Raw genomic sequence first — 20,203 nt, forward strand, 5'->3', positions numbered from 1 at the left:
TGTTGCCAAGGCTGGTGTTGAACCCCTGGGCTCAAGTGATCCTCCTGCCTCAGCCTTCCAAAGTTCTCAGATTACAGATGCGAGCCACCATGCTCAGCCACAGGCACCACACTTTGAATGGCAAGGTTCTAATCACACATTTCAAACTTCTTTTTATTATTATTTTTATTTATTTTTATTTATTTAATTTTTTGAGGTGGAGTCTCACTTTGTTGCTCAGGCTAGAGTGCAATGGTGCTCTCTCAGTTCACTGAAACCTCCATCTCCCAGGTTCAAGTGATTCTTCTGCCTCAGCCTCCCAAGCAGCTGGGACTACAGGCATGTGCCACCATGCCCAGCTAATTTTTATATTTTTAGTAGGGATGGAGTTTCACCACATTGACCAGGCTGGTGTTGAACTCCTGACCTCAAATGATCCACCCGCCTCGGCCTCCCAAAGTGCTGGAATTACCAGCATGAACCACCGTCCCTAGCTCAAACTTCTTATAAGTATTGCCATGTTTTAAAAAAATACAACTGGCTTTACCAGTTGTATATTTTGTTTTACTCATTAAACTTGAGATTTTAAAACTGGATTATGTTACAATCAGCCCTTGTTGCATCACAAATGAGTATGTGGAGATTGTAAACTAAATGAACTGACTTATCCAGTTGCCAAAGTGATGCAGGATTTTTCTCAACCCCTTTGTCAGACTTGTGATGGGGGTACCCCATTTACTCAGCCTGCCACGCTCAACCCCTTGCAGGAGGGAGCACATGAGTGAGCAAGTGCGGGATCTGGATGGCTGCTCTGGGTGCTGCCAGGAGCAGGCTGCGTACGGGCCTGGGAGCAGTGCCCAGGTTGGGGTGCCCGCAACCCCTGAAGCTCCAGAGGGCATGCTACAGTGCTCTTTTAGCTCTGCCGTCTATGGACAGCAGTGTGTTATCAGCTCCGTGAGCCCCTTGCCTCATCATGTGGGGTGGCTGCCCTCTGCCAGTATGACCAAAGGACCAGTGTGACAGCGTTTTTTGGGTACCCACCTTCAGTGGCTCCTGAGCTCTTGTCTGGCATCCAAGATGAACGAGATAGCCCAGACACTTGAAGGATGGTGAAGGTGGAGAATTGTATTAGGCAATGGGAAATGGCTCTCAGCAGAGAGGGGAACTGGAGAGGGGACAGGACAGGCACGTAATCTTCCCATGAAATCCGGCTGTCTCCAGCCAGCTCTTTCTTGTGGTCAAGCTGTCTTTCTGAAATTAAGCCATCTCCCCTCTGAAGCCCATCTGTCTCTCTGAAGTCAAGTTGCCTCCCTCCAGTCAAGCCACTTCTCTCCCTCCACTGACTGAGTCTGGGGTCTTTATAGGCACAGGATAGAGGCATGGGGTGGGCCATAGGTAGTTTCAGAAAAGGCAACATTCGATCAGTAAAAAGACATTATTCAGAAAGAACCCACCGGAAGAGAGCCAGCAAACGGGGATAGGCATTCTCACTTTGGATGCAGGTTTGAGGCTTTTTGGCTCAAAGGTAGGGTCTTGCCAGGGACCCACCTGTCTGCCTAGAATTTCTCTGCCTCCTGCCTCTATCCAAGGGGTATGGTTAAAAGGAGAATTTTTTTTTTTTTTTTTGAAACAGAATCTTGCTTTGTTGCCCAGGCTGGAGTGCAGTGGCAGGTTCTTAGCTCACTACAACCTCTGCCTCCTGGGTTCAAGAGATTCTCATGTCTCAGTCACCCAAGTACATAGGATTACAGGCACGCACCAACACACCCAGCTAATTTTCGTATTTTTATTAGAGATGAGGTTTCACCATTTTGGCTAGGCTGGTCTTAAACTCCTGACCTCAAATGATCTGCCCACCTCAGTCTCCCAAAGTGCTGGGATTACAGGCATGAGCCACCTCATCCAGCCCTAGACCAAGGACCAAGGTTTCATCATGCAGATTAAGCCTCCCTGTAGCAAGCTTCAGAGTTCTTACCAGACCTGAAAAGGTGCCAAACTCTTAGTGAATTCTCTCCTAGATCAGGGAAAAGACTTGGAAAGGAACAGGGACTTTTTTTTTTTTTTTTTTAAACAAAATATAGATTTTCCCCACAAGAGGCAGCTTTGCAGGGTCATTTCAAAACATGTCAAAGAAATGCATTTTGGAGTAAAATATTTTTATTTCTTTCAGGGCCTGCTATCTGTCATGTGATGTTATACCAAAGTCAGGCTGGAATTTGGTGTCTTATTGCTACCAAAAGTCTGTTTCTCCAATCTTGAGATTTCTACTGTAATGTTTAAACTGCCCGGCTGTGCCTGAATTTCAAAGGGAGGAAAGTAAAATGAGGGATGTCAGACAACCCCCTTCCAATCATGACCTGAACAAAATTTTCAGATTTCCTTTGGAATGCCTTTGGCTAAGGCAGGGGGTGGGCATCAGTAGGTTGAGGTGCATAGAATTTTATTTTTGGTTTACACTATCATGAGACAAAAAAACCGGAAGTTGGAGGACCATGTTGGAGCATGTGTTCAGTGGGTTCAAGCAAAAAGGAAAGGGTCTGTGTTTGTCCATGTCTCCTCACTCATTCTGGAGGAGTGATTCTTCTGAACACCATATGACACTCAAGCAGCCCAGCTACTCAGGAGACTGAGGCAGGAGAATTGCTTGAACCTGGGAGGCGGAGGTTGCAGTGAACTGAGATTGGGCCACTGTATTCCAGCCAGGGTGACAAAGCAAGACTCCATCTCAAAAAAAGAGAAAATCTTGGTCTCCATAACCTCTTATCTTTTTTGTTGTTGTTCTTTTCTTTTTCTTTTTTCTTTTGAGATGGTAGCAGCAAGATCGTGGCTCATGGTGGCCTCAGCCTCCTGGGCTCAAGTGATCCTCTCACTTCAGCTTCCCAAGTAGCTAATAATTTTTTTTGTTTGTAGAGACGAGGTCTTGCTTATGTTGCCCAGGCTGGTCTAGAACTTCTGGCTGAAGCAATCTTCTTGCCTCAGCCTCCCAAAATGCTGGGAATACAGGCATGAGCCACCACACCTGGCCCCAGATATTCCTTTCTACTGATTCCAGCTATTTAGATAATAACTCTTTCAACCAATTGCCAATCAGAAAATTGAGTCCGCCTATGACCCAGAAGCCCCCACTTCTAGTTATCCCACCTTTCTAGACCAAACCAATGTATATCTTACACCAATTTGTTGCGGGACCTTTCCTTGGTTCAGCTAAAGACGGGGTTCCTTGTCCCACAGCCGCAAAAGTTTAGGCTTGTAGATGGTTTGAAGGGTGAGTAAAACAGGGTATTATTGGGTGAAAAGGAATAAAAGGGGGAACAGGGACTCTCCACAAGGCCAGAGTTACTCTAGTGTGCTTCCCGCCTTGCAGTCTGAATCCTAGGTTTCACACAGGAAGAGGAGGGGCCAGGCTCCGCCCCACTGCCAACTGTGTGAACTTCTGTAGCTCCACGCCAGTGCCCATGCGGGTTGGAGTTTTGCCAGGGACCCCTCCCACGCGGCTGTCTCATATTGACTGATGTCTATGTCTCTCTAAAATGTATAAAACCAAGCTGTAACCTGATCACTTTGGGCACATGTTGTTAGGACTTCCTGAGGCTGTGCAATAGGCATGTCCTTAACCTTGGCAAAATAAACTTCTAAATTGATTGAAACTCATCTCAATACTTTCTGGTTTACAGTTGATTAGTTAAGCTTAGAACTGTTCGTCCCCCTGAAACCAGCTAACCACAGAGAATACCCTTTCCTCTTCAGATTACGGAGACTTTCCCTGCTTGCAAAAGAACCCAAACCATAAAAGTCACCCCATCTGCAACTTGTTGCCCCACTGGAAAAAAAAAGTCTAAAGTAAAACTACTGTGACACTCTGGAGTGCAATAGCCAGAAAAAGATCATCTCCTGAGAGAGAGAGAGAGAGCGCACGAGCGAGCACAAGCTATCCTTATGACCTAGCTGTGGAAATCCTGTAACATCACTTTCACCACATTCTATTTCTTTGAAGTGAATCATCAGGAGTCTGGCCCACATCATGAGGGAGTGTACTAGGCTTCACGTTTTCAAGAAAGGAGTGTCAGATGTATTGGGACATACTTTAAAACCACCTGATGGTCATATCCAATGGCGGTAGAAGGAGTTGCCCAGGAAGACAGGCAGTAACTCAGGTCCAATAGCAGCTTGTTCTAGCAGTCTCTCAGCATAAGTATTATTGTCCTCATTTTTCTTGCTTGGAGGAATTAAAATAATATAGAGTTCATCTAAATTCAAATAGTACTATAGCAGGTGCAACATATTTACTCTAGTCTGCCGCCTCACACAAGAAGATATTGATTAAATCTGTCTGGATACAGAGAGGAATTTTTATCCTAGTATTTGTCTCTCTGCCATTTGGCAATCCCACTGCCACAACCAATACAGAAAATCAGGGATGTTAGGTGTACACATTGGAAAATCATCAGAGACACATGCTTTATGCAAAAAAAAAAAAAAAAAAAAAAATAGAAGAGTGAGGTGTTTTCATCACAGAGGGAAGAGATTCTTGGAAGGAAGCCTCATAGCATTAACCAAAATAATGAATAAGCTAAGTCTAAAGAGTCACAGTAATTATTTCATGTTAAAGATGCTAGAGGAAAAAAAAAAACTGAAAAAAATTTTGCCTTAGAATTAAATTTAAAAGGCTCAATTATAACTCTCATAAGACTAATGGTCAATTTTTTGTTTGGGTTCTTTGTGGCTATTGGATTTGTGATTTACAAAGAGGATGTTTGACCCCAGGGAAGCAATTAACATCCCTTTCACAAAATAGCATTTATTGCTCAAGGTCTCTGAAAGCTGAAGGAACTGTAAAAGATCAATAATCAGTTTTAAAATATGATTCACATAATACTGTCTGGATTCAGGAAATGGGCAAATTCTGATTTTTTTTTTTTTTGAGACAGAGTCTCACTGCACTCGCCCAGGCTGGAGTGCAGTGGCGCAATCTCGGCTCACTGCAACTGTGAATTTCGGGGCTTCCATTTTAATGGGCTATAAAGGACTTTCTTGATGGGTGATCAAAAGATGTTGTGGAAAAAAATAAAACAAAAAAGACAATGGCTTTGAATTAGCCGAGTGTGGTAGCACATGCCTGTAATCCCAGTTACTCAAGAGGCTGAGGCAGGAGAATCACTGGAACCCGGGAGGCAGAGGTTGCAGCGAGCCAAGATGGCACCACTGCACTCCAGCCTGGGTGACAAAGTGAGACTCCGTCTCAAAAGGCAATGGCTTTGGAGTGGAGGTTGATAAAGAGGATTGTGAGCATGGAAATCAGTATTGTAGAGGATTGAGCGCTGATGTGTCGGGGTACTCTTACACTGCTCAGGGTACATTTTTTTTTCTTTTTTTCTCCTTAACACAAAATGAGAAAGGATGCATTTTTGAATCCAAGTACTTGTTGACCAACTATTTCACATTCACAGTATGAAAACTTCACACTACCTTTGCTCAGGTCTGTGCCGGAATCAACTTTTAATGCTATATTTAATAGAGAAAATGATGAGGAAGTTTCTACAAAGAAGGAATGACAGAATTAGAATATGACAATTTTGCAATCCCTAGTGAATTACTGGGTCTAGACAATATTCGTCAATGGCTGCTAACATCATAGAAAGAAAGAAAATCAGACATTATATATCTCATGCTAGAAGTGCACAAGACCACTTAAATAGTCTTCCCCCCCACCAAAATTCAACCTGAGACTGATCATACCTTGAAATCTAACTACTATGTTTAGAAAATACTAAGGGAAGGCCAGGTGCAGAGACTCACGCCTATAATCCCAGCACTTTGGGAGGCCAAGGTGGGTGGATGGATTACTTGAGGTCAGGAGTTCAAGACCAGTCTGGCCAACATCGCAAAACACCAGTCTCTGATAAAAATACAAAAATTAGCTGGGCTTGTGGTGCGCACCTGTAGTCCCAGCTACTTGGGAGGCTGAGGCATGAGAAACACTTGAATCTAGGAGGCAAAGATTGCAGTGAGTTGAGATCGCACTGCTGCACTTCAGCCTGGGCGACAGAGTGAGAGACTCTGTTTCAAAAAAAAAGGCCAGGCGTGGTGCGTGGTGGCTCACACCTGTAATTCCAGCACGTTGGGAGGCCACGGCGGGCAGACCACCTGAGGTCAGGAGTTTGAGACCAGCCTGGCCAACATGGTGAAACTCCATCTCTACTAAAAATACAAAAATTAGCTGGATGCGGTGGCGCGTGCCTACAGTCCCAGCTTCTCAGGAGGCTGAGGCAGGAGACGTGCTTGAACCTGGGAGGCGGAGGTTGCAGTGAGCTGAGATCACGCCCCTGCACTCCAGCCTGGTGACAGTGAGACTCTGTCTCAAAAAAAAAAAAAAACAAGGGAAGAAGTAACGTCATATGTGAGACCTTGGAGATGCAATCAGAAAACTCTAGAATGTAGAGAACTGTATGGGAGGGCCGGGTGTGGTGGCTCACGCCTGTAATCCCAGCACTTTGGGAGGCCGAGGCGGGCAGATCATGAGGTCAAGGGATCGAGAGCATCCTGGCCAACATGGTGAAACCCCGTCTCTATTAAAAATACAAAAATTAGCTGGGTGTGGTGGCACGTGCCTGTAGTCCCAGCTACTCGGGAGGCTGAGGCAGGAGAATTGCTTGAATCCGGGAGGTGGAAGTTGCCAAGATCGTGCCACTGCACTCCAGCCTGGTGACAGAGTGAGACTCTGTCTCAAACAGCAACAACAACAACAACAACAAAAAACTGTATGGGACAAGTAAATTAATTATTCATCCACAACAATGACAGAGAGTGGTGTATGAAACAGAGAGAGGAGGAGAGAGAAGGGGAACAGAGGGAAGGCAAAGAGAAAGGAGAGGAGAGGACTAAGAGACATCAAAACCAACCACAATGTATGGACCTTATTTGGTTTCTAATCTAAACACACTGTTAAAAAAAAAAAAAAAAAAAAAAACAGAAAAAAAGAAAAGAAAAAAAAAGGCCAAAGTCATGTACACTCTTTTTACCCTTCCCCTTTTCCTCTTGGCTGAAAAATGCAGACATTATGGTCCCCTATGCAGACAAGGACACCACACAGGGATGGTAAAATTATGAGATGGAAGGACCCTAGTCCCCAACAGCTTTATATGCAGCAGAGCCACCATGTTGGCTCAGTTGTTTACACACCGGGGAAGTGAATTATGTTGACAAAGCTATGGCAAGAGCTCAACCTATGGAAAGGGTCCTTAAACTGAACATTCCTTGACTCCACCCATTGATATTTATCTAATATTTTCACCTACCCCCGGATGTGAAAACTGTCTTCCCCTGATGCTTATGTATTTGGGGAGGAAATCCATCAAAAAGGAAGCCCCAAGATTTGCTCTTAGTGGGATGTGGACACAATTGCTCATTGATATTCAGCACACATGGCTTCTCTGGCTTTGAAATCTGAACACTAGTGGGGATCTGTCTGTTTAATATGGTATTTTAGGGCTTATTCTTATTTGTGGTTTTTATTTGGGTACTTTGATCAAGTATTTCAGTGCTGTTTCCTACACTATAATTTTATTTAATGTATAAAGTATGATATAAATGTTTTGGTAAATTACATATTTTCATACTGTAATTGGATTTCATTACAGTAATGATAAATTAAATTTTCTCATGCTTTAACACTTTATTCCCACAGCAATACCTAATGAGCAATTAAAGTGACTTACTGAGAGTGAAGGCTTCTTGCAGGCCGCAGCAGCCATATGTCACATCAGACATAAGGCACTGAACAGACGCAATTCAATGGAATCCTGTCATCCATCAGGCAAAATACATGCAGAGTCTTGTCTGATCTCCCAGAAGGAGCAATGCTGTGTGTGTAGTTTTGTTTTCTTATTCTGAGTTATCACTTGGTAGATGGTCCTGTTCCTATTGTGCTATACAGCAAAGAATTACAAAGCCTTGTCAATTCTGCCTCCTAAACCTATCTCTGATGTGTTTCAAATTGATCCGCTTCCTTTATCTTCACTACCACTTTCCTAATCAAAACCACTATCCTTTTCCATTTGGATTAGTACAATAGTGTCTCAACTGGTCTCTTGGTTTTTCATTCGGGTCTCCTCCAATCCATTTTTTCCACAGCAACTACAGGGATCTTTTGAAAAAGTAAATATAATTATTTTATATTCAAGCTTAAATTAACCTTCCAGTTGGCCAGGCATGGTGGCTCATGCCTGTAATCTCAGCACTTTGGGAGGCTGAGGCGGGTGAATCACAAGGTCAAAAGTTCGAGACCAGCCTGACCAACATGGTAAAATTCTGTCTTTACTGAAAATACAAAAAATTAGCCAGGTGTGGTGGCACGCACCTGTAATCCAGGCAGGAGAATTGCTTGAACCTGGGAGGTGGAGGTTGCAGTGAGCCAAGATCGCGCCACTGCACTCTAGCCTGGGCGACAGTGACACTCTGTCTCCAAAAAAAAAAAAAAAAGTCTCCTTCCAGTTTACATTTGCTTTGTACAAGGTCTCCAAGGCCTTGCATGGTCTAGCCACTCCCTCCCTCTTCAGCCAATGGCACTGCTACAGTTTCACTATATCCTGCCCACTGGCATCCTCTCTCTCCCACAGATACCAACATACCAGGGGCTTCCCTCCTCAGGGTTTGCAGATGCGACTTCTTTTTCCTAAAACACTGCTGAAGAAATAAATAATATTAAACATAAAGGTAATAAAAATACTCATCACTTCCTTATTTTTTTGTATTTTATTATTATCCATGCTCTTAAAGTTATATTTAAGTATCTATCTAGTGAAAATACTACACAATGTATTACAATACTATACAGTATATTTTATTTATTTATTGAAACTTAGTCTCGCCCTGTCACCCAGGCTGGAGTGCAGTGGCATGATCTTGGCTCATTGCAACCTCTACCTCCTGGGTTCAAGCGATTCTTGTGTCTCAGCCTCCCGAGTAGCTGGTATTACAGGGGTGTACTACCACGTCCGGCTAATTTTTGTATTTTTAGTAGAGACGGGGTTTCTTCATTTTGGCAGGGCTGATCTCAAACTCCTGGACTCAAGTGATCCACCCGCCTTGGTCTCCCAAAGTGCTGGAATTATAGGCCTCAGCCACTGTGCCCAGCCTATAGAGTTTATATACTATACAATGTACAGTGCACCTCTTCCAACGTTACCTTCAGTGATCTCTTCTTGGCAGCTTGAAATCAGCTATTGTAGAAGTACTTGCACCATGGAAATTGGTAAACACTACAAATCAGGGCTTTCCTGTGGGTAGGGGAGTTTAGGGAGCCCAGCTGTTAAACATTTACCAGTATACTGCTGCCTATAATAAATCTTTTGTGTTTCCTTTCAATTATGTATATTTATTGCAATATATATAATTGCAATATAATTAATGCAGTTACAAAATAATTTCCACATCATAATGTTAAATTCTTTTAATATGTTTTCTCATTTAGTCACATCATAACTCTACAGAGTATAATAATTCCATTATATAAGCAAGGAAGCAGGTGCAGAGAGATTAACATAATTAGGCTGGTACACAGCAGAAGTATCACTTGAAATATGTTTGACTGGCCAGGCAGTGGCTCACGCCTGTAATCCCAGCACTTTGGGAGGCAGAGGGGGGCAGATCACCTGAGGTCAGGAGTTCGAGACCAGCCTGGCCAACATGGTAAAATTCCATCTCTACTAAAAATACAAAAGTTAGCTGGGCATGGTGGTACGTGCCTGTAGTTCCAGCTACTTCAGAGGCTGAGGCACGAGAATCACTGGAGGTTGCAGTGAGCCAAGATAGTGCCACTACACTCCAGCCTGGGTGACAAAGCAAAAAAAAAAAAAAAAGGTAAAAAGTTTGACTCCAAAGCTCATACTCTCTTTCTATACTAAACAATATGGAAACTATTTTAGGAAGTATTTCTTTTTGCTTGTGTATAACTGGAGAAACAAGGGATCTCTCAGGAATTTAGGCAGGGAGAATTCAGAGAAGGAGTTTTATAGCCTTGGTGTCATATTGAAGCAAAATTATCAACCTACTACATCACTAATGTCAGGGAAATTGAATGAATTACCACAATGCCATATTCATTTGTAATTTTTGAATGACAATGTTTATGTTAGTAACCAATAGGTAATGAGTCTGGTTTATTAAGAAAGTCTTGGTCGTAGCATTTTTTGCCTATATGAACTCCCCTGGAGATAATACTTTCTCTTGCTAGAATGTTTCTGAGTGAACATGAACAAAGAAAATCTCTGGCCTGGAGAAATTAGGCTTGTGCATGATAGACAAGGACAAAATCTAAAAGTGAGCTCAGCTATCTGTTAAAGTCATTGTAATTCCCTCAACTCACTTGTAACATCTCGCCTAATGGTTTTGCTGCTTAATGGCTACCTGATAGAATTGTGGTGTTCTGAATTAACAAGGCATGAGGGAATTCTAGCTAGAATTTCTGGTAAACTTTTTCACACGTCTCAGACTTTGGAAACTGGCCCAGTTCTAATGACCTACATTGATCAGAAAAATATCAATTAGAATTCTATCTATTAGAACTCTATCATTTAGAACAACGATTCTCAGATTTTGGTGTGCCTAGGAAACACTCTGGGAGCTTGCTACAAATGTCAGTTTCTAGACTCACCTCCAGAAAGTCTAATTTTGTTTGCCTGGATTGGGGCTCAGGTGTCTTCATTTTAAAACACATTTCCCCCAGGGAATTCTAATGCAACTTATACAGGAACCAGAGGCTGAGAACACTCATCTAGGTTGAAGCATGTTTGGTGGTGGGTGTGGTGTTAGGAGTTTTTCCCGCTGCACCTAGTCTAGAAGACCCACAAAAAAGAATGTAGTTCTGCCTATTAAGCAGGTTGGGGCTGGGCACGGTGGCTCATGCCTGTAATCCCAGCATTTTGGGAGGCCGAGGTGGGTGGATTGCTTGAGCCCAGGAGTTCAAGACCAGCCTGGGCAATGCAGTGAAACCCCATCTCTACAAAAAAGACAAAAATTAGCTAGGTGTGATGGCGTGCACCTGTAGTCCCAGCTACTTGGAAGGCTGAGGTGGGAGGACAGCTTGAGCCTGAAAGGTCGAGGCTGTAGTGAGCTGTGATCATGCCACTGCACATTCCAGCCTGGGTGACAGAGCAAGACTCTGTCTAAAAACAAAAACAAAAACAAAGCAGCAAAGAAGGTTGGGTGGCCTTGAGGTCTGACCTAGAATCTAAGCCCTAGATAAGGATGGAGCTTCAAGTTGGCCTAAGCACTACTAGACTTTTTGGAAAAATTGTAGCCAGCAACGAGTTGTTGGGCCTTCCTTCCTAGAATTGCATTTGTGCCTTAAAAATTTTGATAACAACTTGACCAATCATCTGAGGGAGTAAAAAATTCTGGTGTTACCTTTTTTAGGGCACTGGCCTCTGCATCCTATGCTCTGTGAGCCCTATCCTGGGATGTGGTCTCAGCTCTTGGATGTTGATATGTTTAATGACATATAGGGCTATATTGAGGAAAAATAATATCTACTCTGGCAAATTGTTATAAGGATTAAATGGGATAATACAAAAAACAACTAGCCAAGAATCTGGCATATAATGAGTCCTTAGGAAGGTGAGGGATCTGGCTGTAATATCTATCACCCTAAGGGCCTCCACAGTAAATCTGTGAATTTAGTTCACAGAGGCCATGCCCTCCTTTTCTCTCACGGTTCTGTAAACATCCCTCTTCAAGCTGTTTGAAAAGGACAGTAGGGGAAGCTTGCTCTTTGTTCAACAGTGTATGAGGAAGAGGTGCTCAATAAGTTGTTTTTTTCTTTCTTCTATATAATCATTTTTAAATCTCCACTTTTCCTTTCTTCTCTAGCCTTTTTATCAACAATTTTTTTCTCTCCCAATCTCTGTGCACACACACATACACACACCACATACACATTTTAAGGCCTCCCATGACCCAGAGACCAAGGCCAAGGCTCCAATCTTTAAAGTTTATTCCTGGGGTGCTCTAGACTCTGCTTCTCTTCTCCCATGGTCTCATATTTCAATTTATTCCTTCTACCTGAGTAAAGCTTAGAGCAGTTCCCTTCATCTGCTTACCCTTTATATGTTTTAGGCCCTTTTCCAAGTTGTTGCACAAGAAGAAACCTTCATTTTCTGCTTAAAATTTCTTTTTTCTTTTTCTTCTTTTTAGAAATGGGGGTCTCGCTATGTTAACTAGGCTGGTCTTGAACTCCTACCCTCAAGTGATCTTCCCATCTCGGTCTCCCAAAGTGTTGGGATTACAGGCGTGAGCCACTGTGGCTGGCCAAAAAAAATTTTGGTTTTAGTATTTATTTTTCAGAGACAGGGCCTTGCTCTGTCACCCAGGCTGGAGTGCAAGGCACGATCATGACTCACTGTAGCCTTGAACTCCTGGGCAGACACAATCCTCCCACCTCAGCCTCCCAAAGGTGGGGTTACAGGGTCCAGCCACTGAAACTTTCATTTTCGACACACTCCAGGTCTCTTCCCATCTTTCCTGTTAATTTTGCTAGCTAATCGCAGAGTTCTGACAGCTTTTCCTGGCCCTGTGCTGAACACACATAAAATTTCCTCAATTTTGTGCAAGGCTCTGATGTGTGATTCAATACATTACTTGCCCTTCTTAACAATACCTTACTGTTTGTTTCTCTTCAGCGAATGTTCTTTCACCCAAAGCCTGCTGAAACCTGACAATGTGTCAAACACTGTGCTATACATTGTGGATATAACATGAATAAAGCACCATTTTTTATTTGTAAATTATACCTCAATAAAGCTCTTTCTGCCTAGGAGGAGTTCGTTGTCTGGAAAGCAAAGGCAGATATGTAAACATATGTATTATAGTGCAGAGTGCTAAGTATCACACTGTGATGTGAAGAAAAACTAATTTCTTCTGGGGAAGTTGATAAAAGATCTCATAAGAAGTGACATTTCCATTGGTCTTGAACCATAAGTAGGAGTTTGCCAACCAGAGGAAAGAGTGGGAGTGAGGGCAGGGGTAAAAGAGGGCTTCCAAGGAAGGGAATCCAGTGTGCAGAGGCTCTGAAATGACCGAGGAAGATTCTGACGTGTTCCGGGAAGTCTGCTGGGTTTGGTGCGGTTCGGTGCATGGTGGAGTAATGGTGGGAGGGGAAAACGGATGAAATTAAGAGGGCCCAGTTGAAGCAGGAGGATTGAATTTTATTCTAGAGGCAAGAAGAGAAAGAGAAAACTTTAAGCAGGGGAGGAAACGATCAGTTTTGTCTCTTACTTGTTCGTTTCGTCACAGACCTTCGGGTTTTGGAATATGAGGTGCTCTGCTTGCTTAATCAGAGGAGCTCGGGCAGCCTCTGAGCTGAAACACGGCTTTCTTTTCAGGTCTAGAAACGGCATGTTTTCAATATACCCAGGGCTACCAAGTCTGATCCCAGTGCCCACTTGTGCTAATGACGTTGGCCAGGGGGGATGCCAATTTACTAACCTAAGCCTGTCCTTCAAATATTCTTTCTCTCTCTTTGGCTAGGGTTGGACACGTTCTGACAACTTTTGTCTCTTTGAACCCCGTTTTTCCGTTCTGATAATCTTTTTCTTCAGTTATGCTGGCCATGTCTTTAAATACGTTGCTAACGTTTTGGCTCATCTTACCCTATGTTTTAATCCCTCAGATACACACTACGCTGACAGCCACGCCCACCCAAGGAATTTCCGAAACAGAAAGTTTGTCTGCAACAGCGCGCCGTACGAACGTACAGTGCGCAGGCGCAGTCTGGCTACCGGCGGCGTGTTCCTCTTTCCCCCCGGTTTCCAGTGTCCTGGCAGGTAAGGAACGCCGCCTCTTCACCTCTCAGCGCGGCTTGCCCTTTGTTCCGGACGCCCACTTCTCAGCCCTCCGGCTCCTGGTGTCGCTGCTGTAGGCCACACGCGTCCACCGGCAACAGACCCATGGCCGAGCGCGGGGAACTCGACCTGACCGGCGCCAAACAGAACACAGGAGTGTGGCTAGTCAAGGTAATGTTCACGAGTCTCCCACTTGCGCTCCTCCTAACACAAGTATAATTTAAGTAACTTGAGCCCATCCCGCTCCGTGCACCTCTTAAAGTTCTTTTACGGCTATCTCGTTAGAGCTTCACATATTTTGAGAGGCAGGAGTCATTGTTGTATCTGTTTGCAGATGAGGAGATTAGTTTAGGGACGCAAAGTGTCTTTCAGCCGGTTACTGGTCTGAATCAGCCTGGACTAGATCTCTTTCTCACGGCTTTCCTGGAGCCCTGTCTTGGTGTTCCTAGACTTGGGCGGTGCATTTTATCCCAGACCGAAGAATTACTTGTATCTTTCCCTTGGTGAAACTGGTTTTAGCCATGAGCCTGTGTGAGGTAGTTGAATGTCTGCTTTCTGTACAGTTTTTTCGGCGAGAAACTAGAACTGGTCCCTGCGTACTCTTATTCTCTTAGGTAAATGGTCCTTAATGAAGCTCTCAAAAGAGGCGAGAGAGCCCTGAACAAACAGAAGGAGAGGTCAGGAGAGGTCATTGGACTGGAGTATTCTTTCAGAGCACATTTGGGTCTGATGAAACTGGCCGTCAATAAATGTTTTATGTAAAGACAGCAATTTTGGTTGGCTCACAGCGGGCACTATTTGTGCTTTACTGTTTCATGTTGGGAAGTGTTTTCTCCTAGGGGAGTTTCATAATACTTAAGCAAATTCAAAATGTGATCCTGAAAGTCGTTGAGACTTAAAATGTAAGGACTTTCGGTTTCTTAATGCTTTAACTGATTTATCATATGGCTGAGTTCTCGTCAATTAAATCTAAGAGGTCTTTCTTGTCGGCCTTCTTAAAAATGGCTCCCTTATGATCATTTGCTAACACGACAGATCCGTATTACATTCTTTCTTTTCTTTTTTTCTTTTTTTTTTTTTTTGAATCAGAGTCTTGCTCTGTCGCCCAATCTGGAGTGCAGTAGTGCGATCTTGGCTCACTGCAAGCTCCGCCTCCCAGGTTCACGCCATTCTCCTCTCTCAGCCTCCCGAATAACTGGGACTACAGGCACTCGCCCCCACGCCCGGCTAATTTTTTGTATTTTTAGTAGAGACAGGGTTTCACCGTGTTAGCCAGGATGGTCTCGATCTCCTGACCTCGTGATCCGCCCGCCTTGGCCTCCCAAAGTGCTGGGATTACAGGCGTGAGCCACCGCACCTGGCCGTTACATTCTTCAAAGCACTTTTCACAGTGTAGAGTGATTTTGTGTTAATATGTTCAAAGTTGGTTACCTCCGTCTTTCCAACACACAAAATCACATTCCATGAGATTGGATCTTTGCCTGTCATACCCAGAATAGTGTTTGGCACATGGTAATTACTCAACAAAAAGGTGATGAATAAATGCATGACCTCTCATTCTTTAACCCTCGCCTTAATCTGTGGCACTGATTTGACTTATTTCCAAGCTCAGTGTGACTTAAAAGGATGAATTAAATAGGCATTTCTCTCTCCAGCAGCGTGTTAATTGGAGGAGAGTCACTAAGGAGGAGATGGCCCTTGCAGACTGAAGGAAAAAGCTTGAAAAAATGGTGTGACTTGAGATGGTGCCATTGTTCTAGGAGCATGGTAAATGCTCAGTGTTTACGCCTTACAGGATTTGGGTGGGTGGACATAGCATATACCATGGGGAATGGAACAGAAATGCAAGACTCAAAATACATAATCAGCATGGTGTGTCGTGGAAAACAGAGAGAACCTAGAGCAGAAGATCTGTGTAGATAAAGGTTGGGACCATATACTCAGATTGTCATATCATGAAACGGAGATGTTCTAACTTTAGTTTACAAGGAAGTAACAAACTTTTTGGAGGATTTGAGTGAGGGAGAGATGCCAAATATTTATTCAGAAAAAAAAAAGTTTGGCAGTGTGCAGTACGAATTAGAGGGGAGGGTAAGTAACCAGAGTCACATTTAGAAAATCATCACAGGATTGGGCCGGGCACGGTGGCTCACACCTGTAATCCCAACACTTTGAGAGGCCGAGACAGGTGGATCATGAGGTCAATAGTTTGAGACTAGCCTGGCCAGTATGGTGAAATCCCATCTCTACTAAAAATACCAAAATTAGCCGGTTATGGTGGCATGCGCCTGTATTCCCAGCTACTCAGGAGACTAAGGCAGAAGAATTGCTTGAAACTGGGAGGCGGAGGTTGCAGTGAGCTGAGATTGCTCCGTTGCACTCCAGCCTGGGCAACAGAACAAAAACTCCATCTCAGAAAAAAAAAAAAAAAGAAGTAGTAACTTGTTGCTTAGAAAGTGTGTCTTCATTCTCATCTCATCAGAATTTTATTTGAACTACGTATTGATTTCAAGTTTTTTCTCCTTACATTAATATTTTCTGTTAAAAATAATACCTTGAGTTCTGATCTTTGTTGCTGAAAAATGTTTCTTCCTAGGATATATCAAGGTCATCTTGTACATATTTAATTCCATCACCAGTTACAGAACTGTGTAAATGCAGTAAGGACTGTACATACAAGATCTCTTAGAGTTTTGAGCAGGAAAAAAATTAATGCTTCACCAGAACTGGAAAGACATCATAGAGAAGGTGATGTTTAAGAAGAGCCTGTTTGGAGGTTGCAGTGAGTCGAGATTGTGCCACTGCGCTCCTGCCTGGGCAACTAGAGTGACACCCTGTCTCAAAAAATAAATAAATAAATAAATAAATTGGATGTGAGTGTGATCTGGCTGGGACATCTGTCACCCCATTGATCACCAGGGTTGATTTGGCTAATCTGGCTGGCTAGGTGGGTGTCCCCTTCCTCCCACTCCACTCCATGTATGTCCCTCCTGAAGCTGCACCCTTGATCAAAGAGGATGACCATCCCGATAGAGGAGGACTGGTCTTCAGTCAAGGGTATATGTGTGGCTGTACTCCCCTGCTGGAACCTCCAAACAAGCTTTCAAGAAGAGCTTATGGAAGGCCGGGTGCAGTGGCTCATGCCTGGAATCCCAGCACTTTGGGAGGACCAGGTGGGCGAATTGCTTAAGCCCAGGAATTTGAGACCAGCCTGGGCAATATAGCAAAACCTTTTATGTACAAAAACTACAAAAAGTTAGCTGGGCATGGTGGCATACGCTTGTAGTCCCAGCTACTTGGGAGACTGAGGTGGGAGGATCACTTGAGCCCAGGAGGTTGAGGCTGCAGTGAGTTGAGATCACACCCCTTGTACTCTAGGCTGGGCGACAGAGTGAAACCCTATCTGAAAAGGAAAAAAAAAAAAACCTTGCCAGCAAGACTGGGGATAAATAGTGTGTTTAGGGAAAAACAAATATAGTAGTAGATTGTTTACCAAAAAAGCAAAATATCCAGGACCTGTACTGTTCTGGCCTAATGAAGTGCTATTTCTGGAATTTTGAGTATCTTTTTTTTTTGGATGAGCACAGGGGACTTTATTGATGGCACACGACAAGGCAGAGCTCCCTAGGCCCCTCCCTCTTCAGGGGGTCTGCATGGAAACTGAGGAGGGGAGATTCTCAGTGTGGTTGGGGACTGAGTATGGCAGGGACTCCCCAGCATGAGGGCCTCTCTTTTCCTCTTGTTCTCTCACTGGGGCTGGTGGTCCGGGGTCTTACTTCTTAGAGGCCATGTGGGCCATGAAGTCCACCACCCTGTTGCTGTAGCCAGATTCCTTGTCATACCAGGAAATGAGCTTGACAAAGCGCCAGCCCCAGCATTGAAGGTGGAAGAGTGAGTGTTGCTGTTGAAGTCAGAGGAAACCACCTGGTGCTCAGTGTAGCCCAGGATGCCCTTGAGGGAGCCCCCTCCAATGCCTGCTTCACACCTTCTTGATGTCATCATATCTGGCAGGTTTTTCCAGATGGCAGGTCACGTCCATGACTGACACATTGGCAGTGGGGACATGGAAGGCCATGCCAGTGAGCTTCCCATTCAGCTCAGGGATGACCTTGCTCACAGCCTCGGCAGCGCCAGTAGAGCCAGGGATGATGTTCTGGAGAGCCCTGCAGCTGTCACGCCACAGTTTCTGGAGGGGCCATCCACAGTCTTCTGGGTGACAGTGATGGCGTGTACTGTGGTCATGAGTCCTTCCACGATACCGAAGTTGTCATGAATGACCTTGACCAGGGGCGCTAAGCGGTTAGTGCAGGAGGCATTGCTGACGATCTTGAGGCTGTTGTCGTACTTCTCATGGTTCACGCCCATCACAAACATGGGGGCGTCAGCAGAGGGGGCAGAGATGATAACCCTTTTGACTGCTTCCTGCAAGTGAGCCCCAGCCTTCTCCATGGAGGTGAAGACACCGGTGGACTCCACAATGTACTCAGCGCCAACATCGCCCCACTTTATTTTGGAAGGATCTCGCTCCTGGAGGATGGTGATGGGATTTCCATTAATGACAGGCTTCCTGTTCTCAGCCTTGATGGTGCCATGGGATTTGCCATGGGTGGAATCAATACGGCAACATGTAGACCATGTAGTTGAGGTCAATGAAGGAGTCACTGATGGCGACCATATCCACTTTACCAAAGTTAAAAGCAGCCCTCGTGACCAGGCGCCCAATATGACCCAATCCGTTGACTCCTACCTTCACCTTCACCATGGTGCCTCAGGGACGCGGCTGGTGATGTGAGAGAAGATGCGACTGTCTGTCAAACGGGAGGAGCAGATAGCCAATTTTGAATATCTTAAATCTACAAAAGAAAGATGATCCAAACACATTTTGATAGGCATTAGACATGATTGAATTTAACACTTTACAATAGCTGTCACCTGCCAAAACATGTAATTAGCTATAATTTTTACCTTGTCATAGAGCTAGTCTTTTGTAGTTTGTACTACCCTGTTTATATTGCTCAGTTTATGCTATTGTTAGGTTACCTACTGGGCACACCACTGCTGTGCACCCTATACCAAGTAATGATTTAAAAATTGGGTGATGTGCTGGGCACAGTGGCTCATGCCTGAAATCCCAGCATTTTCGGAGGCTGAGGCAGGTGGATCACTTGAGGTCAGGAGTTCAAGACCAGCCTGGCCAATATGGTGAAACCCCGTCTCTACTGAAAATACAAAAATTAGCTGGGTGTGGTGGCGGGCACCTGTGTAATCCCAGCTACTCTGAAGGCTGAGGCAGGAGAATTGCTTGGATCTGGGAGGTGGAGGTTGCTGTGAGTTGAGATCGTACCATTGCACGCTAGCCTGGGCAATAGAGTGAGACTCTGATGTTTAAAAATATTTTAGCAGAGTTCTTTTTTCTTAAATTTTTCAATATTGTTTTAAAGAATACAGATGGGGTCTCGCTGTGTTGATCAGGCTGGTCTCAAACTCCTTTTCTCAAGCAATCCTCCCATTTCGGCCTCCCAAAGTGCTGGGATTACAGGCGTGAGCCACTGTGCCTGGCTGATTTTAGCATGGTTGGTTTTTGGCCTCTAATATTTAGATTTCTGGAAAACCATTTTCTCTAGTTATGGTTCCCTGGAGGGTAAGGTATATGATGGGGAAGAGGAGATACAGTTGGCAAGATTGTTAGGAGTGGGATTTTTAAAGTTGTGAATATCATTGGGGCTTGAATGATAAGAAGTACAGTCTTTTTTTGGAGGGAGAAGTGGAGAGGTGCACCAGGTCTAACCAACAGCTTTCTAGGCAACAGAAAGATGTTTTTCTAGCCCAGTAAACTTTCCTCTTGTAAGCACTGTGGCTAATGTTTGTTGGAGGAGAGGGTCAGGATTGGAAGGATGGACATCATGCCCTATGAATGTTGTGTTCTTCTTATTTATTTTTGGAGATGAAGTCTTGCTCTGTTACCCAGGCTGGAGTGCAGGTGGCGCAGTCTTGGCTCACTGCAACCTCCGCCTCCTGGGTTTAAACAGCTCTCCTGCCTCAGCCTAAGTAGCTGGGATTACAGGCATCCACCACCACGCCTGGCTAATTTTTGTGTGTTTAGTAGAGATGGGGTTTCTTTTTCTTTTTCTTTTTTTTTTTTGAGACGGAGTCTCACACTGTCACCCAGGCTGGAGTGCAGTGACGCAATCTCGGCTCACTGCAAACTTTGCCTCCCAGGTTCAAGCTATTCTCCTGCCTCAGCCTCCTGAATAGCTGGGATTACAGGCGTGCACCACCACACCTGGCTAATTTTTTGTATCTTTAGTAGAGATGGGGTTTCACCATGTTGGTCTCGAACACCTGACCTTGTGATCCACCTACCTCAGCTTCCCAAAGTGCTGGAATTA

The 20,203-nt window shown here is 44.3% G+C and overlaps 1 protein-coding gene, 1 long non-coding RNA gene and 1 pseudogene across 3 annotated transcripts in view; 2 read left to right on the plus strand and 1 right to left on the minus strand.

The window, feature by feature from the left end:
- The first annotated feature begins 766 nt into the window (after positions 1–766).
- LOC144336316 (uncharacterized) lies at positions 767–6,922 on the plus strand. Its single transcript, XR_013407962.1, has 3 exons — positions 767–917; positions 1,633–1,730; positions 5,427–6,922. It is a non-coding gene; the product is annotated as an uncharacterized LOC144336316 (long non-coding RNA).
- A 6,850-nt stretch (positions 6,923–13,772) lies between these two features.
- The window catches only part of GTF2F2 (general transcription factor IIF subunit 2), a 167,715-nt gene continuing 161,284 nt past the window's right edge, over positions 13,773–20,203 (plus strand). Inside the window, 1 exon segment of the mRNA NM_001266711.2 lies at positions 13,773–13,985. Coding sequence (NP_001253640.1) covers positions 13,920–13,985 — 66 coding nt within the window. The 5' untranslated portion in view covers positions 13,773–13,919.
- LOC701801 (glyceraldehyde-3-phosphate dehydrogenase pseudogene) lies at positions 17,200–18,692 on the minus strand (annotated as a pseudogene). Its single transcript, XR_013407963.1, has one exon. The product of XR_013407963.1 is annotated as a glyceraldehyde-3-phosphate dehydrogenase pseudogene (transcript).

The sequence above is a fragment of the Macaca mulatta genome, chromosome 17 (genome assembly GCF_049350105.2).
Source record: "Macaca mulatta isolate MMU2019108-1 chromosome 17, T2T-MMU8v2.0, whole genome shotgun sequence".
NCBI classification, from domain to species: Eukaryota; Metazoa; Chordata; class Mammalia; order Primates; family Cercopithecidae; genus Macaca; species Macaca mulatta.